General features: G+C 48.4%; 1 protein-coding gene across 2 annotated transcripts in view; it reads right to left on the bottom strand.

Moving 5' to 3' along the window:
* Nucleotides 1-4,867: 4,867 nt before the first annotated feature.
* Nucleotides 4,868-17,282, bottom strand: part of LOC124148498 (E3 ubiquitin-protein ligase UBR2-like) — a 76,504-nt gene continuing 64,089 nt past the window's right edge. For both annotated transcript variants that reach the window (XM_048403546.1, XM_048403547.1), the window contains exons 46-47: nucleotides 11,143-11,244; nucleotides 4,868-5,070 (exon numbers count right to left, since the gene is read on the bottom strand). In XM_048403546.1, coding sequence (XP_048259503.1) covers nucleotides 4,929-5,070; nucleotides 11,143-11,244 — 244 coding nt within the window. In that variant the 3' untranslated portion in view covers nucleotides 4,868-4,928. The remainder of the gene's footprint in view (nucleotides 5,071-11,142; nucleotides 11,245-17,282) is intronic.

Here is a 17,282-nt window from a genome sequence, read left to right as displayed (position 1 = left end):
AAGCAATACTGGTAAATCATGTGTTGGTGTAAATAGGTTTGATAGTCAACATCATGTCTGTGTATATCTTTGTGACCTAAACTTATTTCATTTTCTGCTTCATTTGCATCGCATATAATCTATATACCATATTTCCTCGAATAAATACGTATCTCTGATAGGTACTGAACCCCAACAAACGCTGGGTAAAAAGGAGTGTACAAAAATAGCGCTGGGTATCTAATAATCGCTGGGTATGTTAGAACTACTTCTCTCTGGACAAAAATAAAGGCTTAGGAACAAAGAGTCCTGTTTAAGAACGTCCATATATCAATCTATTAGTGACTGAGCTTAAAGGGCAAGTTCACACGGAAATGAACCTATTTTTCTTGTACTTTTTCCACATTAAAAGTGTTAACATAGAAGTGTCATAGACAAAAATATAAAAATATCACAATTAATTAACATATTTTTCGCATTAAAACGATTTATATTTTTCACATTTACCTAGTGTTCTATTTCCACAACAAAAACACCATGGCTTATGCCCCTTGCAATATGACGTCATTGGTGCCAATTGATAAACATTATGACGTCATCATGCTTTGTTAGAGCCGCTTCACGTGGTGTAGGTCCAGGTGTGTGATTCTAGCGTCTCAGATGCCAGCCAGCTTAGTCTTATGATGAGTCACCACTGCGCCGGAGTGTGTCGTAGGCCATGTTGTTTTACCGCAAACTGGTACTTGATATCTTTTGCGTTGAGAATAGACAGGGACCCAGTTGAATTGGCACCAATTACGTCATAATCTAAGGGGGATAACTCAGGCCTGTTTAGCTCGAAAAACGAAGGCCTCATAACGGCATATCATTTTCACACTATTGTGAGCTTCCTACGTTCACTGTGAAAAAAATGAGTGTATATTTTCAAACACAGATACTAATTAATTCTAAAATTGCTTTTTGTTTAGAAAAAGAAAGAAAGTGATTTTTGCGTGTACACTTCCCCTTTAAGCAACACCATACTTGAAATATTAAGTGTTAGGTCTTCACTTGATAACAGGCCTACTTCACCCTCTGGGTTTGGAATCTTGTTCAAAGAGTAAGCGCTGGGGGCATTTATTAGAGGAAATATGGTACTTCAGCTTTAGAATAGAAGGTAAACCTACTTTAGGGCAGCCATAGTATAAGTGATGTATCATATGTCTGCTGTGCTACTGTTGTATTTGTGAGACAGATATTATGTGTGACATCATGTAAAAAGTGCAACATTGTTACACTGTAAGCACAATGTAACATTACACTGTAAACACGATGCAACATTACACTGTAAGCGGGATGTAACATTACACTGTAAGCACGATGTAATATTGCACTGTAAATACGATGTAACGTTACACTGTAAGCGGGATGTAACGTTACACTGTAAACACGATGTAACGTTACACTGTAAGCACGATGTAGCATTACACTGTAAACACGATGTAACATTACACTGTAAACATGATGTAACATTACACTGTAAGCACGATGTAACATTACACTGTAAGCGGGATGTAACACTACACTGTAAGCACCATGTAACATTACACTGTAAGCATGATGTAACGCCATGCTGTAAACACGATGTAACCACCCAAGATTTTGCTGAACACAGTTTGCAATTCCCCTCTCTTCAGTATCAAAAAGAAATTATCAAAATCCATTCACTTTGACAATATTGAACATATTTCATACAGTTATGTTTGGTAATATGTAGAAAAAACAATTACAACACTGCAAGTTGTGTATCAGTACTGTGCTGCTCTGATGCTGCAGGGTACCAAGGCCAGATTTGTGTTCCTCAGTCATCTTACATATGTAGCATCTGTCTCCAAGACCCTAGAGAATATATCCAAAAAGGAGTCTACCCTCTAGTCTAAACTGATCTGGCAAGTCTGAAATTAAGCATTGTTCTGAGCTCCATTTTATGCTTACTTCTATTTTGTGGACATATATTTTCAAATGAGATTTGTGGGACTAAATGATAGTCTAACACAATTTTCTTCTAACTGTAACAGCAGTATGAGCAACTTTGTCAAGGTTACAACCATCGCCTGTTCAATCACTGATCAGTGCAGCTATGTTTCACTGCCTCGCCATCACACAGAAGGATCAGCCCAGCGACAGAGGGAAGCTGATAATCTTATCCAAGTCATGACTCGTCTCTCAGCAAGGTTGACAAAAAGCTAGCCTGGCTGACTACAACAAGTAAGATCAGGAAAAGACTGAGTTAAGAGGACAGAGCCTACTGTTGTTTCATTCCTTGGTCTTGGTCACATGCCTCCTGCATCTTCTCCAGAACACTACATACATATTAAGCTGTGAGGCAAATAGAGCATTTAAATGTCAGTTATGTCAGCTTATGTGGGAGAAAAACCAAAAACAACACATGTAACAGATTTTGGCAGCTCAGAGACAAAACTTAATCGGCTTTTAATTCGTGAATACAATTCTTAGATTCTGATAGCACCTCTTAGTCCAAGATGTCAGCTCTTAAACAGGGAAAACAGCTCTTGGATGCCCAGCTCTTAGAAAGGAAATACAGCTCCTAGGGAATACGTCTCCTAGTTGGGGAATACAGATGCTATTCGCGGAATACAGCTCTTAGGGAATATGTCTCCTAGTTGGGGAATACAGATGCTATTCACGGAATACAGCTCTTAGGGAATATGTCTCCTAGTTGGGGAATACAGATGCTATTCACGGAATACAGCTCTCAGTGAATACGTCTCCTAGTTGGGGAATACAGATGCCATTCACAGAATATAGCTCTCAGTGAATACGTCTCCTAGTTGGGGAATACAGATGCCATTCACAGAATATAGCTCTTAGGGAATACGTCTCCTAGTTGGGGAATACAGATGCCATTCGCGGAAAACAGCTCTTAGGGAATACGTCTCCTAGTTGGGGAATACAGATGCCATTCGCGGAAAACAGCTCTTAGGGAATACGTCTCCTAGTTGGGGAATACATATGCCATTCACAGAATATAGCTCTTAGGGAATACGTCTCCTAGTTGGGGAATACAGATGCCATTCGCGGAAAACAGCTCTTAGGGAATACGTCTCCTAGTTGGGGAATACAGATGCCATTCACAGAATATAGCTCTCAGTGAATACGTCTCCTAGTTGGGGAATACAGGTGCCATTCACAGAATATAGCTCTTAGGGAATACGTCTCCTAGTTATGGAATACAGATGCTATTCGCGGAATACAGCTCTCAGTGAATACGTCTCCTAGTTGGGGAATAGAGATGCCATTCACAGAATATAGCTCTTAGGGAATACGTCTCCTAGTTGGGGAATACAGATGCCATTCGCGGAAAACAGCTCTTAGGGAATACGTCTCCTAGTTGGGGAATACAGATGCCATTCGCGGAAAACAGCTCTTCGGGAATACGTCTCCTAGTTGGGGAATACAGATGCCATTCACAGAATATAGCTCTCAGTGAATACGTCTCCTAGTTGGGGAATACAGATGCCATTCACAGAATATAGCTCTTAGGGAATACGTCTCCTAGTTGGGGAATACAGATGCTATTCGCGGAATACAGCTCCTGGCCAGGGAACACAAATCTGATTATGGACAAAGGACTTCACTGCAGCATTCTAGTCTTCATGTACAACACTGTACAGATTTGTGCAAAAACATGCCAAGGAATTCATGCATAAGTATTGACAGTCACATCAGCACTTATCTGGTAGGTACAGTTAAACAAGAGTAGAACCATGATACTTATTGCTTTCTATTTACAAATATTCACAAGTCTAAAATCCAACTTATATATTACAGATAGATGAAATATACAGTTTGAATTCTCTATAATATAAATAACAACAACAGTCCACTCCACTTTATTGGGATAGTCAGGAAATGTTAGTGTTGTAGGTCAACACACTGAGGGAGACACCTCCACCCCTACATGGGTCCCCACCCCCACACCACCTTCACCAAATGAGATGTGTGCGTCCCCACCCTGTCCCACCCTTGTTATATAAGTGAAAAATAAATCAAACAAAATACATATTATATTTAAAAAAGGTAGAAAGGACCAATGCACAAAATATCTCAAATGCCAACATGCTCTCACTCCTTAACACTGAACATGCATAATATTCTGATGATAGTTAGATGTGAGGTTGTGCTACATCCATGCACAGCACCTTCTACGCTACATGACACAACCTTTGGATTGAATGGCTGTTGTGACCTGGGTTATAAGTGAGAGACTGAGTGAGTATTCCAGTTATATCATGGCGTGTCAGCTTGATGTGGGATTGAAGACCGAAGTGATGCAGGTCTCAGACGTTTACCACTTTAGTGAACCCAAAAGCACGAGTATGATGCTGACAAATCTGGAGACTAATTGGAGTGAACCAGGATTCAAACCCATGATCTTAAGTTTTGGCGTGCCTAAGGGATGCAACTCTACACAGCCAATCGGGGCTCGTAAGATGACTGGGCACCTGTGTCCCTGCTCTCTGGGTCACAAAGAACCAGGTTTTGTAGTTGTTCAGAAAGAGACACAAATTGGTTACAAATAAAAGAAACGAAAAACTGAAGGTCACTCCAGTCTGCCTTCTACCTTCCGACTGAAGCTATAAATGCCACTTCTTTGGTTTGACAACTCAATGCAAATACTGTTATAAAATGCAAAAACTGTGTGCGTGGTTTGATATACATGACTGTACAAGAGATATAGTGCATCAAGGCAGGGGAAAGAAATAGCTACAATCGACTGTGATATGTAAACTGTAAGTGTCTCCCTCAGTCCATGGCCTCACATCAAATATGTTCTCGGGGACCTTCCTGAGTAAGTTACTGTAACAAGGGAATCAACTCTTCGGGATATAACGTGACAATAACTTTCAATAATAACTTTAACAGAATGAGACTAAGTTGAGTAATCCTCAGAGATTCTGCCACTCTATGGCAGTGAAGTTGCTGTTAAACTCCAGGTTGTGTGCGATGGTTTCCGGGATGGCGTGAGAGAACCAGAGTTTCTGTAGGCCCCTGTACTTCTCCTCACACAGGCGTAGAGGGTTCCCGCGCCTACAACACACATGCATACATCTCATGACGACTTCTGTACATATTGATTGTGAGTAGACTTTGCACACATATTTTCCCCATCAGCACTTCCCACACCAACATGCATCACTCAAATCACTCCTTGTGTAGAAATGTCTGAAACATCTTCCAGGTATTCCTCACCTCTCAGTGATTTTACACATGAACACAACTGCCAACTTTCCCAATTACAATTGGTATTTTGTTTCCACCTTCTGGTCAGGCAACAAAGTCTGACCGCCCCTTCTGGGGAGGAAGGAGGTGGGGGTAGGTATGGGAGGGTGCACTTTACTGCTTAGTCTCTATTTTGACTACAGTATCTTCGAGTGGTGTGTCTCAATTGCAACACTATAAGCAGACTTCATACCAGTTGATGAAAAAGACGCTCTTGCATTTGTAGCATTCAGTGTAGGGCTAAATAATGACCCTCTCTTTATCATTCCTGTTTATCGGTGTCTTAGAAAATTTAGTCCAGTTATGCATTAAAAATGCTGACAATGTTGTGATGAGGATTTGACACTGATCCAAGCTACCACGATATGAGCAAACACTCAACCATCCAGTCACAGTGACACCATCTATTAATCTGATATGTGACGCACTGAAGGCCAAAACACTGTGAAATAAAGGTGAGATCCCAAAGATTATCAAGAGTCTGTAGTTTCATCATGACTTGTGTGTACATTATTAAGTGGGCATGACTAGTATACATATATGCATTATTAAGTGGGCATGACTTGTATATATATGCTTTATTAAGTGGCCATGACTTGTATATATGCATTATTAGGAGAGCATGACTTGTATATATATGCATAATTAAGAGAGCGTGACTTGTATATATGCATTATTAAGTGACCATGACTTGTATATATGCATTATTAAGAGGGCGTGACTTGTATATATGCATTATTAAGTGGGCATGACTTGTATATATATATATGCATTATTAAGTGGGCGTGACTTGTATATATGCATTTTGTAGAATTTTCCTATTCGGAATATTCTATAAGTAATACGTTACCACTGTTATACCGAGGCTGTTGTCTCCCACAACTGCTGCTATAGCGAAATCTACCACAGAGATCTCAATTACCTCATGCAGCACGTGCGTAGCCACCTAGCTGCAATGTGACACCCTTCACTCTTGTCTCTTGCGAGAGCAAGTGCTCGGGGGACGGACGGGCGGGCAGCAGCCCAGTGGTAACGTATTACTTATAGAATATTCCGAATAGGAAAATTCTACAAATACATTAAGTAATACTTTACCACTGTTATACCGAGGCTGACTACCACAGTAGGCGGTGGGGAGCACCTACAACCCGAATCCTGACTGCTAGCGTTCCTTCCGACCAGCGGAAGTAAACACCAAGGCGGAAGCACTCGATGCGCATGCACCTAGCTAGGCGTTACCCTATAGGAATACCAAAGCACTGTCAAGCGCATACCGTAAGGCTCAATCGTCATTGCCAAAACGATTGGTGACTCCAAACGGCCCCACTGGATAGGTATTTCATCGCCGCAGCGGATGAGAACACTGTATCCGCGTGAGCTTAATCTTAGATCAGGTTAAACAGTCAAAAAGAGGGAAATTAATTTCATTCAGACCGTATATCCCAGAGCAAGCCTACTTAAAGTATGCATTAGGCGCGTGACCTAATTCCAGTATTTGTAAGCATGCATCACAAGGTTGGGATACACGACAGACAATTAAATACATAATTGTCAAAATACAAATAAGGACAAAGCACACAAAAAGCCGCCCTCACCTGTGGTGTGAGTGCGCTGGTTTGCGGGACCCCAACTCCTGTACCCACGGCAGTGGGAACATTGGAGTCGACCCAGATTGACCACCGTGCAAGGTCTGACGCCTGAGGAGTTCGGAATTGCGCTGGGCACACCCCTTAGGTGCCCGCTTGCCCCGCGATCCGCGGGCCAAGACGGTGCACACTCTCCACGACGGCATCAGCGACCTGTTTGAGGTAATGATTGCCAAAAACCGAGTCAGAACGCCAGTTACAACCTCGTTATATTCTGCGAACAGAGATATTCGAGTGTAGGGCAAATGTTGCCGCTAGCGCCCTGATCTCGTGTGGGTTTGACCCCGCTACCGGTAACCCCCGAGACCGGTACGCCAGATTGATGACAGAACGAAGCCACAACGCAATCGAGTTGCGAGTTATGTCAACCGTGCGATTAGGGTTACACGATATGAACAGACGGTCACGCCCTTGTCTACGTTCATTCGAAGCCTTAAGATAATACTTAAGGGCCCTAACCGGACACAGCGCTCTGTCCTCAGTATCAGCAGGATGTAAGATTTCTTTGATTGATCTTACAGTGAATTCTCTCTCCGTTTGCCCGATGCTCTGATTCTTGGCGACGAAGCCCATGAGCAGGCCCAGGCGGACCGCTCCTTCATCACCCCTATCGAATCGTACCTTGGCGACATCGAGTGCATGAATTTCGGACACACGTGCCGCCGTGGCAAAGGAGAGGAGAAATGCTGTTTTCCAAGTCACATGCCGGAACGAAGCACTATGCAAGGGTTCATACGGAGCTTCCGTAAGTGATTGCAACACTAGGGAAAGATCCCAGGCCGGTGCCCGAAGGCGGCCCTTCTTAAGATCGTGCTGTTTGAAACCCTTGATAATACCCCGTATCACCGGCTCTTTGGAGAGACTGGCAACCATAGCAACGTCCCGTACCGTAGCAACAGACGAGACATAGTTGGCAATGGAACCCCCGGAGAGTTTCCGGGTCTCTCGCAAGTGAGACATGAAACGAGCAATATCCTGCACAGATACCTTATCTGGCGAATGAATGTGATGTTTACAACACCACTTCGTGAAAATAACCCAACGTGCATTATACACCTTCTGGGTAGAATCACGATTCATACTAACGTATGCCCGAGACGCCCGGCGAGAAAAACCTTTACTCCTCAGACACTCGGTGACAACATCCACGCATGCAGATTGAACTGCCCTGCGTTTGGATGAAGCTGACGGGTGTGAGGGTGGATCAAGAGATCCGGTCTCACAGGCAGTGGAAGTGGCGACTGCGTGACCTGGGTCAGCAAGTCGGGGTACCACGATCTGTTCGGCCACATGGGCGCGATCAGTAACATTCGACAGCGAACTCCTCGGAGCCGGCTTAGAATGTGTGGTATCAACGCTGTCGGCGGGTAAGCATAAGCGTCCAAGCCCGTCCAGTCTAACGCGAGAGCATCGTGATCGATGGCCCTCGGGTCCGGGACTGGTGATACAAACAACGGGAGTTGATTGTTGAACCGCGTTGCGAACAGGTCGACCATCGGACGACCCAAACGTTCGCACAGCCACTGAAACACTACTTGGTTCAGCATCCACTCTGTGGGGCTTGGATTCTGAGGCCTCGATAGAGCGTCAGCCAGTACGTTCCGCACACCTGGGATGTGACGGGCGCGTATCTGGCACGGGACACTGTCCACCAGAGCGTAAAACTCGAACGTGAGATCGAGTAGCGAGTGACTGTGGGTTCCCCCCAGTTTGTTCACATAGGACACTACCGTTGTGTTGTCGGTCGCCAGCATGAGCCGGGCGTCGACGAGACGATGCTTCCAGTGATTGACTGAGTTGATAACTGCCTTGAACCTCGAGACAATTGATGTGAAGACCTAGTTCGTCTACGCACCACAGCCCCGAGCTCACCTCCCCCTCTAGATGGGCGCCCCAACCCACTGGAGAGGCGTCTGTATACAGGTTCAACGTGGCCCGGTAGGGCCGCATAGAGACCGTCCACCACTCCAGATGCGGTCGGAGCCGATCCGGGAGGGCGATGGTCGCACTGTTCACCTCCGTTGCTAACAACTGGATTAAAAACCGTTGCAGCGGGCGGAGTTGGAGACGACCCCGTTCGGTGCAGTCCTGGGCTGATACAAGTAGCCCTAACAGCTGTTCCCAAAAGTGAACAGTCTGTTGCACCGCTAAGACTTTGGCAATTATCGCCTGAATCTTGTGCCACCAGTCTGGGGGGACAAAGAGGCGATGGGACACCGTGTTGAACCGGCCTCCGATGAACTGCAAGTTCTGAGAAGGGGTTAACTTGCTCTTGGGGAGATTGATAATCCACCCCAATTGCTCCAAGAGCCGACGTGCGAAAACGAGATGGCGTGACAGGGTGTCCGTCATTCGATTTGCTACTAGCGAGTCGTCCAGGTACGCGAAGTACCGGACACCCCTCCGGTGGAGGAACCCCACTATGGGGGTGGTTAACCGGGTGAACAGCCAGGGAGCAGAGTGAAAGACCGAATGGGAGTACAACCCATTCGTAGTGCCTGCCTTGAAAGACAAACCTGAGATACTTGTGATGATCCGGGTGAATCGGAACATGCAGATAAGCATCCTTCAGGTCGATCGAAGCGAGCCAGTCGGCCAGCATGATCAGTGCTTTCAGGTCCGCCAAGCTCAACATTCTGAACTTGGGCGGCTTGCGCAGGTAGAACTCGTTGAACAATTTCAAGTTGTGAATCATTCTGAGTTCGGCACTGTCCTCCTTGGGAACGGGAATTATCCTGGAGTAAAACCCCGGTGTTATTTCTGGTAGAGCTAACTCCCGTACTGCCCCTTCTCCACCAACCTGCCAATGGCATCGGCGAGGATGGGAAGATTGGTTTCCAAATCGAAACCTGCCAACGGGGCAACAGTGAGCGGCGGATTCGCTTTGAGATCTAGCCGATAGCCGTACCGAATCGTGTTGACCACCCACGGGTGGTCGAACACTTGTTCCCAATTCTCCCAGTAAGTCTGGAGTCTGGCTCCCACTGGGGAAGGAGAGGGGGCCCTGACAGGCTGCGGCAGGCGCAACTGTCCAGGGCCAAGTGACTCGGGTTCGCCTAAGGGCCAACCGAAGTTGGCGCTGTCGGCATACGAACCCCTCCAATGAGAGTCACCTGGAGGGGCCCTTGCCGTCCTTAGACGACTTGGGCTTCCCCCAGTTCCCCGTCTTCCCGCGAAAGGGCAGCTGATTGCCCATACCGGAGCCCTCAGGGCGGGGCTTCTTCCCAGAGGAAGAAGAACCCGACCCCTTAGACCTACCGACCGCAGCAGCCTGGGGCGCGCTCCGGTTAGGAGCGGCACCCAGGCGCCAATGCAGGGACCCAACAAGAGCAAGTGTGTGCCGAGAGTGCTAGGCAACGTACTCCAGGGAAGCATTTAAACAGCCCACGGGCCGCCCACAAGGGGACCCCGACCGGACGAGCCGGCCACCACAGGGGTGGAAACGGACTGCACGTACAGCCAGTAGCGCTCGCTTGCGGCACACCCCTCAGCTCCTGGTTGCGGGGGTAGAGGGGGTGGAGGACGGCGAAACATCCATGTCAGACATTTTGTTTGTACTATGAACAAAGAGCAAAACATGGTTACAACACACGCACCACAAATAGTCACAAACGAGTATTTTCACCAGAAAATAAACGAGCAATGCGAATATAGAACATACACATATAACATATAGAGGTATAAGTGATGTAAAAACCCCTAGATATACTAGAACAGGGGAACGTAAGACGCAACGTGCATACGAGACACCCCGCAAGTATATAGAAAAAAAGGGCGGGAAAAATATTCCCTTTTCGCGGGAAAATATTTCCAAGCGTAGTTACAGCAAACGCCCCGTATAAGCACAGTATATTAGAGAGAATAAACAGTAATAAATATCACCGAATGGTCGGAGAAACAGGAACGCTTGAGCAGTTTATTGTACGTCTTGCTAGAGCAAGCGAAGAGACAAGAGTGAAGGGTGTCACATGGCAGCTAGGTGGCTACGCACGTGCTGCATGAGGTAATTGAGATCTCTGTGGTAGATTTCGCTATAGCAGCAGTTGTGGGAGACAACAGCCTCGGTATAACAGTGGTAACGTATTACTTAATGTAATATTAAGTGGGCATGACTTGTATATATGCATAATTAAGTGGGCATGACTTGTATATATGTATTTATTAAGTTTACATAGCTTGTATATATGCATTATTAAGTGGGCATGACTTGTATATATGCATCATTTAGACTTACCTGAGCCCTTGATCAGTCTCGCCATAGTTGTCCAGATATGGGGGTGCTATGAAACAGCCTTTGGTTTTGCCTGCTAGCAGCAGTATCTGGCAGTCCCGCACCCTGCAACAGTGCGTCAGTTAAAATAATGATGTGTATTTTCATCCTGCGCTAAATCCACAGTCTAAAGCATGCTCACAGAGCACCATTATTACCCGATCAGTGTGCACTCCATTGTCATTCTCAGCTCCCTGGGGAGTATACTACCCAAGCTACCTGTTAGGCACTAGAAGGTTAACAGTCCCATTACCATCTCATCCTACCAGGTACCCACTCACTGCTGCTTGAACAGAGGCATATTCAATGTCACTTGCTTAAGGCGTCACCACATGTGGCAGCCTGAAGCCCTAAAAACTCTCAGGAGTCAAGCTGTCAAACATGGGTACCCATCTGACTAATCTCTGCAACCACTGTCACTTAACTTCACCTGATTTGTGACCTGTGCACTGTACACACGACCATGTGCCACCACACCAGTTAAAACAGTCACACATCTCCATACAATGGTCCACTCATATACAACACAATCGTGCCAGTCAGTCTTTATGTCACTGTCAGCAATATTTCATACACATTACATGGACCTGCTTTACACGAGTCATGGACAGGTGGTTGATAGTGTGAGCATCACCGTCTGAACACACCAGGGGACTGGCCAACCAGCCAGTACACACAAGACTCAAATTCTACACAAATTTCAGAATTATTATTAAATTGATACGAGAGTAATTTTTACAAACCTGTAGAGGTTATGAATTCTCTGATGAAATCCTCCTTGGGGCACTTATTGCATTTTCCTTGCTCAAGAAAATCTACATGACATAGTTGTAACCATTTTCCTTAATAAAAAATGTTACCACACAAAAAACTTCGTTTTTGTATGATATACGACCACCCTTACGGGGCCTCACCCCCAACGGCGCCTCACGCCAGGGGGAGCAACTCTCACCCAAATCACTTTCCATATGTCAAATGCTGACGGAATGTGGGGAGGTGGGTGGCCGTGCCCCAAGGAGGATTTCATCAGAGAATTCATAACCTCTACAGGTTTGTAAAATTCTCTTTCTGATTAAATCCTCCTTGGGGCACTTATTGCATCAAGACAGACTCCCAAAGATAATCTAGGAAGTGGCATCCGTCAGCAACAGGCGTAAATAAATACATCGTATTTGATTATTCAACAGAATAAAATATTGAGTTCAATAAATGGAACCAACCTTATCGTGAGGCACCACCGTCGAAAGGCGGGGGCTAGAGACAGGGCGTGGTCGACCATATATTATGATAAAGCCTGTTTTTGTGGCTTGTCCCACCCCCCCCCCACCCCCCCCACACTTTTTTGAACAAGTGATATAAGGGCGTAGATCACGAGAGACCATAACCAGCGCTGAGCTAGGCCAGAGGGTCCCCGAGGATCGAAGGAGTGCGTGCGCAAAATACGAGTATTATCGAGTAGTAAGGACTGATATTTATCGACCGCAGAAGATAAAATCCGGACCATTACTGAGCAGTATAACCGGAAGACTGTCTAAAATCTCAAATGCTCAATCAGCTAGAGATTAGAACTTTGCCCAGTTCGGAGAACTGACTGACCAAACCGAGTACGCTCGCTTGAGTGTTTGTCGAGTTGGTAAGGTTTGATGAATCGTGCTCGGCTGGCTCCAAATAGCCGCGGAGCAGATCTGCTCAATGGGCAGAGCCGCGGCGTACGCTTTTGACGCAGCCACTGCTCTAACCTAATGAACCTTCAACCTGGTAGGGGGGTCCCTGCCTGTAAGCGTATACGCTGTACAAATGGTTGAAACTATCCACCTCGAGATAGATTGTTTACTCGCAGGTGAGCCAACCTTCCTACCGCAGTAACAGCAAAATAGTTGGTTATCCTTACGGACACCCATATTTCTGCTGATATAGGCCTTGAGAGTCGTGCGGACATCCAAGACATGAGCATGTCTTGCAGTGGTCCCCGACGAGGAAGGCTGTGATAGAGCAGGTAGCTCAATAGGAGCCGTTCACGTGGAATCGTGTGCGACCCTAGGACGGTAATAGTCCGGTAGACGAAAACTGACTGTCCCGGTGATATTTATCGACCCCATGGAAGACAGTTATTTTGGGATCGGCTGACATAACACGAATGTCGCCTACCCGTCTGCCGGACGTTACCACCACAAGGAACGCCGTCTCCCAGCTCAACAGCTGAAGAGAGAGAGACGACAGATCCCGAAAGGAAGTACCGGACAGCCAATCGAGAATGATTGACAAGTCCCAAGGGGGACTGATCCGCCGGACTGGCGGTCGGATCCTGTCCACACCTGCTAAAAAGCGCTGCACTAATGGGTGTGCACCCAGAAGTGCCCCGTCGACAGGGACGTGAAAAGCTGCGATAGCTGTAGAGTACCCTCGGACTGTTGATGCGGCCAGGCCGTCATCTAGTCGCGACTGGAGAAACTCAAGCACGGATACGAGATCTGCAGAAAAAAGATCTGCAATCCCTCTATCGACACACCAGGGCGCATAGCAGGCCTATCTATCGTACTGAACGTTTGTCGAATCCCTCCGCGAAGCCAGTATTGTGTCTGCAACTCGTGCAGGAATACCGCTCTTCTGGAGGCGATTCCTGACAGTGGCCAAGCCACCCATTGAATCCTGAGATTCGGGTGGAGGGCCCCGTTCTGGGATAGGAGGTCCGGTCGTAAAGGTAATATAACAGGAGGCTGAGCCAGAAACCTGAGTATTACTTGAAACCCACTCTGCGCCGACTAAAGAGGTGCCAGGAGCACAATTAGTCGCGCAGGCTGAGTGCCTAGCTGAGACAGGACCTTGGTGTCTGGTTATTTAACCCAGACGCAAACAGATCCACCTGTAACGACCTGTATAACAGGGAGAAAATCCCGAATATCCCCGGGTCGAGCCTCCACTCGTGAGGAGCGAGGATCCGGCAAGACAGAGCGTCCGCACGGACGTTGTCCACCCCCGGGAGATAAACAGGTAGCACCCTGATATCGTGAGAGTCGCACTATAGTAGGAACTGCCACGTCTTTCGTCGAAGCGACGGAGACGCCGTTCCCCCCTGCTTCCGGATGTAAGTCATCGCCGTTTGGTTGTCCATCTCTAGACGAACCACTTGGCCACGAAGCAGATCCGGGAAGCGTTGGAACACCAACCTGACCGCTCTCAGTTCTAGCACATTGATATGCAGTTTGATCTCCTGCTGGGACCATAGTCCCGAGGCAGTGTGATCATTCAGAACGCCTCCCCAGCCGGAAAGTGACGCGTCTGTTTGAACTGTGAGAGACGGAACGGGAGTGATTCCCGACCTCGGTCCCTGGAGGTGTGTAATGAGCCACTACGGAGTCTCGAGCACAGTCTCGAGATCTTCCGAGTTCGCCCAAAGTCGACGGAGTGCTTGTTGAATGGGACTCATTCTCAAGCGCGCCCGCCAGACCAAATCCACTGTCGCCGCCATGTTGTCCAGTAACTGGAGCCATGTACGAGCAGTGTGACTTGCGCTTAAGGGACTTGATATCTTGTGACAGAGATACACGTCCTCTCACCGTGTTGAAATTAGCCACTAGGAAGACTAGATTCTGAGTGGGGCTCAGATCTGACTTCTTGAGATTGACCATCCACCCTAGAGTGATCAGAATATCTATCACTTGTTGTGTAGCTATCTGACTCAGGGATTGCAATAGAGCTCTTAGTAACCAGTCGTCGAGGTACGGATTTTGCAGAACCGACCTTTTGACCTGGCCACTTGGGCGGGAATCAACATCAGCTTGGTGAACACCCTCGGGGCCGTGGAGATCCCGAATGGTAGAACCCTGAACTGATAACACCTCCCGTCGAAAGAAAACCTCAGGTATTTCTTGAACTCGGGGTGTATTGGTATGTGGAGATTGGCTAACGTCAATAGACTTAAAATACGCCTATCTCCTGTCTCGACAGTTGAGATCACTGTTTGGTGACTAGGAAACAAGTCGAGTAGAAGCCCTCGCTTTCCTGTCCCTCGGGACCCGGTTCGATCGCAGCTTTCATAAGAAGTGCGTCGACCTCGGCACGGAGGAATTCCGCCTTCTCTCGGGTAGCAGGCACCGGAGTGTGCTTTATCCCGGAAAAGTGGAGGAGCGGATGAGTTTTCCACCGAGGCAAATGGCCATCCCTTAAAATGGACGGGGTCCGGGGATTGTGATGTAACTGTCTCCCATTCCTTCAGGAATAGAGCCAGTCGGCCGCCTACGGGGACATCCGGCTGGAGGCAGTGGACCCCGGCTGTCTGCAGTTCGATAACTTGCGACTGTGGGTTCACCCGGGGCTCTTCGGGTGCTAATGGGAACCCATCGTTCCCAGCCCCGCGAAAAAGCTGTTGGCCTCGACCAGCTGCCTTGCCCCGGCCCGTGCCTCTCTTGCTCCTCCCGGCGCCCTTATACCTGAAGGAAGCGCGGCTTCCAAGCAGGTGTGGACGTCTGACCCGTGCGTTAGCGTAGGAGGGGACAATTGGAGAGGCCCGCTTACGCGGTTTTAACGCTTGGTACCTCCAACAAGGCCTTATGAGTCTTTGATGGAAGTATACAATTGAGCAGCCTCTCGGACCACCTGCTGAGCCCCAGGGAAGAGGGTGGCACCCTCTTATACGGCAAAGCAAGTAGGTCTTGGCGTGTGTAAGTCGAGTATTTAGATACCGACATCCACCGCCTGCGCATGCCCATAACAGCGCACATCATCTGCGAGGCACAGCTACGAATAGCGTCCCGCGCAAGATAACTGAACTTCCGTTAGTTGCGCGGCCAACTCCGAAGAGTCGGCCGGCCCCTCTCCCGCTAACTCCCTCTGTACAGCCGACAGATACGCGGAGTGTACGGACACACGGAGCTGTTGGCATGCATTATGATATTGCTCCTCAAAGCATATGTAAGCAGCCTTCAACTCCGCACCGCACACGGGAAAGGGGGGGCAACCGCCGGCCCTGCTTGACCTTAGTCAAGTTGGGTGTCTCCGACTCTGGCATGGGCGCAGCCACCTGAGGCAGTACCTGGACAATCCTGTCCCGCACGTGTCTCTGCACCCGGCCCGAGGCCGAGTCCCGGTGCCGAGGTGCCGGAGGTTCAAGGGAACCCACCTGGCACTGGGCTAGGTATCCACTAGTGAAAGCCTTGGCCTCGGAAGAGGCGTCTGGCTCCGCTAGGGAAAATTGTGCGTCGGTAGTGCACGGGCCGGTGCCCGCCACCACTACGCTGGGGAGCGACCTCGAGCCGGAGCCGAAGCTCGGTCTCGGATCGTCCCCGAAACAAAGGGAACCAACCTGGCTCCGGGCTAGGTATCCAGTAGTGGAAGCCTCGGCCTCGGAAGAGGCGTCTGGCTCCGCTAGGGAAAATTGTGCGTCGGTAGTGCACGGGCCGGTGCCCGCCACCACTACGCTGGGGAGCAACCTCGAGCCGGAGCCGAAGCTCGGTCTCGGATCGTCCCCGAGACCAAGCGAACCCCCCTGGCTCCGGGTTACGAATCGGAAGAGGCGTCTGGCTCCGCTAGGGAAAAATTGTGCGTCGGTAGTGCACGGGCCGGCGCCCGCCACCCCTCCGCTGGGGAGCGACCTCGAGCCGGCGCCGAAGCCCGGTCTGAGATCGTCCCCGAGACCAAGTGGCCTGCCTCGGCCGACGCCGGGCATATCACAAGGTCTCGAAGCCGCGTCCGGCGCCGACAACGGGGAAGGCTCGGTCCGCATCTCCTCTCGGAGCTGAGACTTTACCTCCTCCATCATCGACGCCATCTGCGACTTAAGTAACGCAGAAAAGTCTGCCAAAGACAGTGCAGGAGAGGGTGCAGTGCTTACTATGGGGACCCTCGAGCCTTCTCCCCCGGCCCCCGGAGAGAGAGCGGGGGAGACAATCTCGGCAGCTTTTTTTTACCCTTTTTAGATGGGGAGGGGGGGGATGTCTTAGTAGATATGATATCTACCCCCGCCTTTAATAGACCTCTTTAAAGTGGAACAAGTCAACTTGTCTCTTTTTGGGGGCCCCGGGGGGTAAAGGCAATGTCCTCCGCCAGACATATTAGGCAGCGTTCGTGCCTGTCTTAGAACAACCCGTACACAGTTTGAAGGTCTT

Source organism: Haliotis rufescens, unplaced genomic scaffold (assembly GCF_023055435.1).
Source record: "Haliotis rufescens isolate VD_foot unplaced genomic scaffold, xgHalRufe1.0.p SCAF_3, whole genome shotgun sequence".
Lineage (NCBI taxonomy): Eukaryota > Metazoa > Mollusca > Gastropoda > Lepetellida > Haliotidae > Haliotis > Haliotis rufescens.
This window is presented reverse-complemented; position numbering and strand designations above follow the sequence as displayed.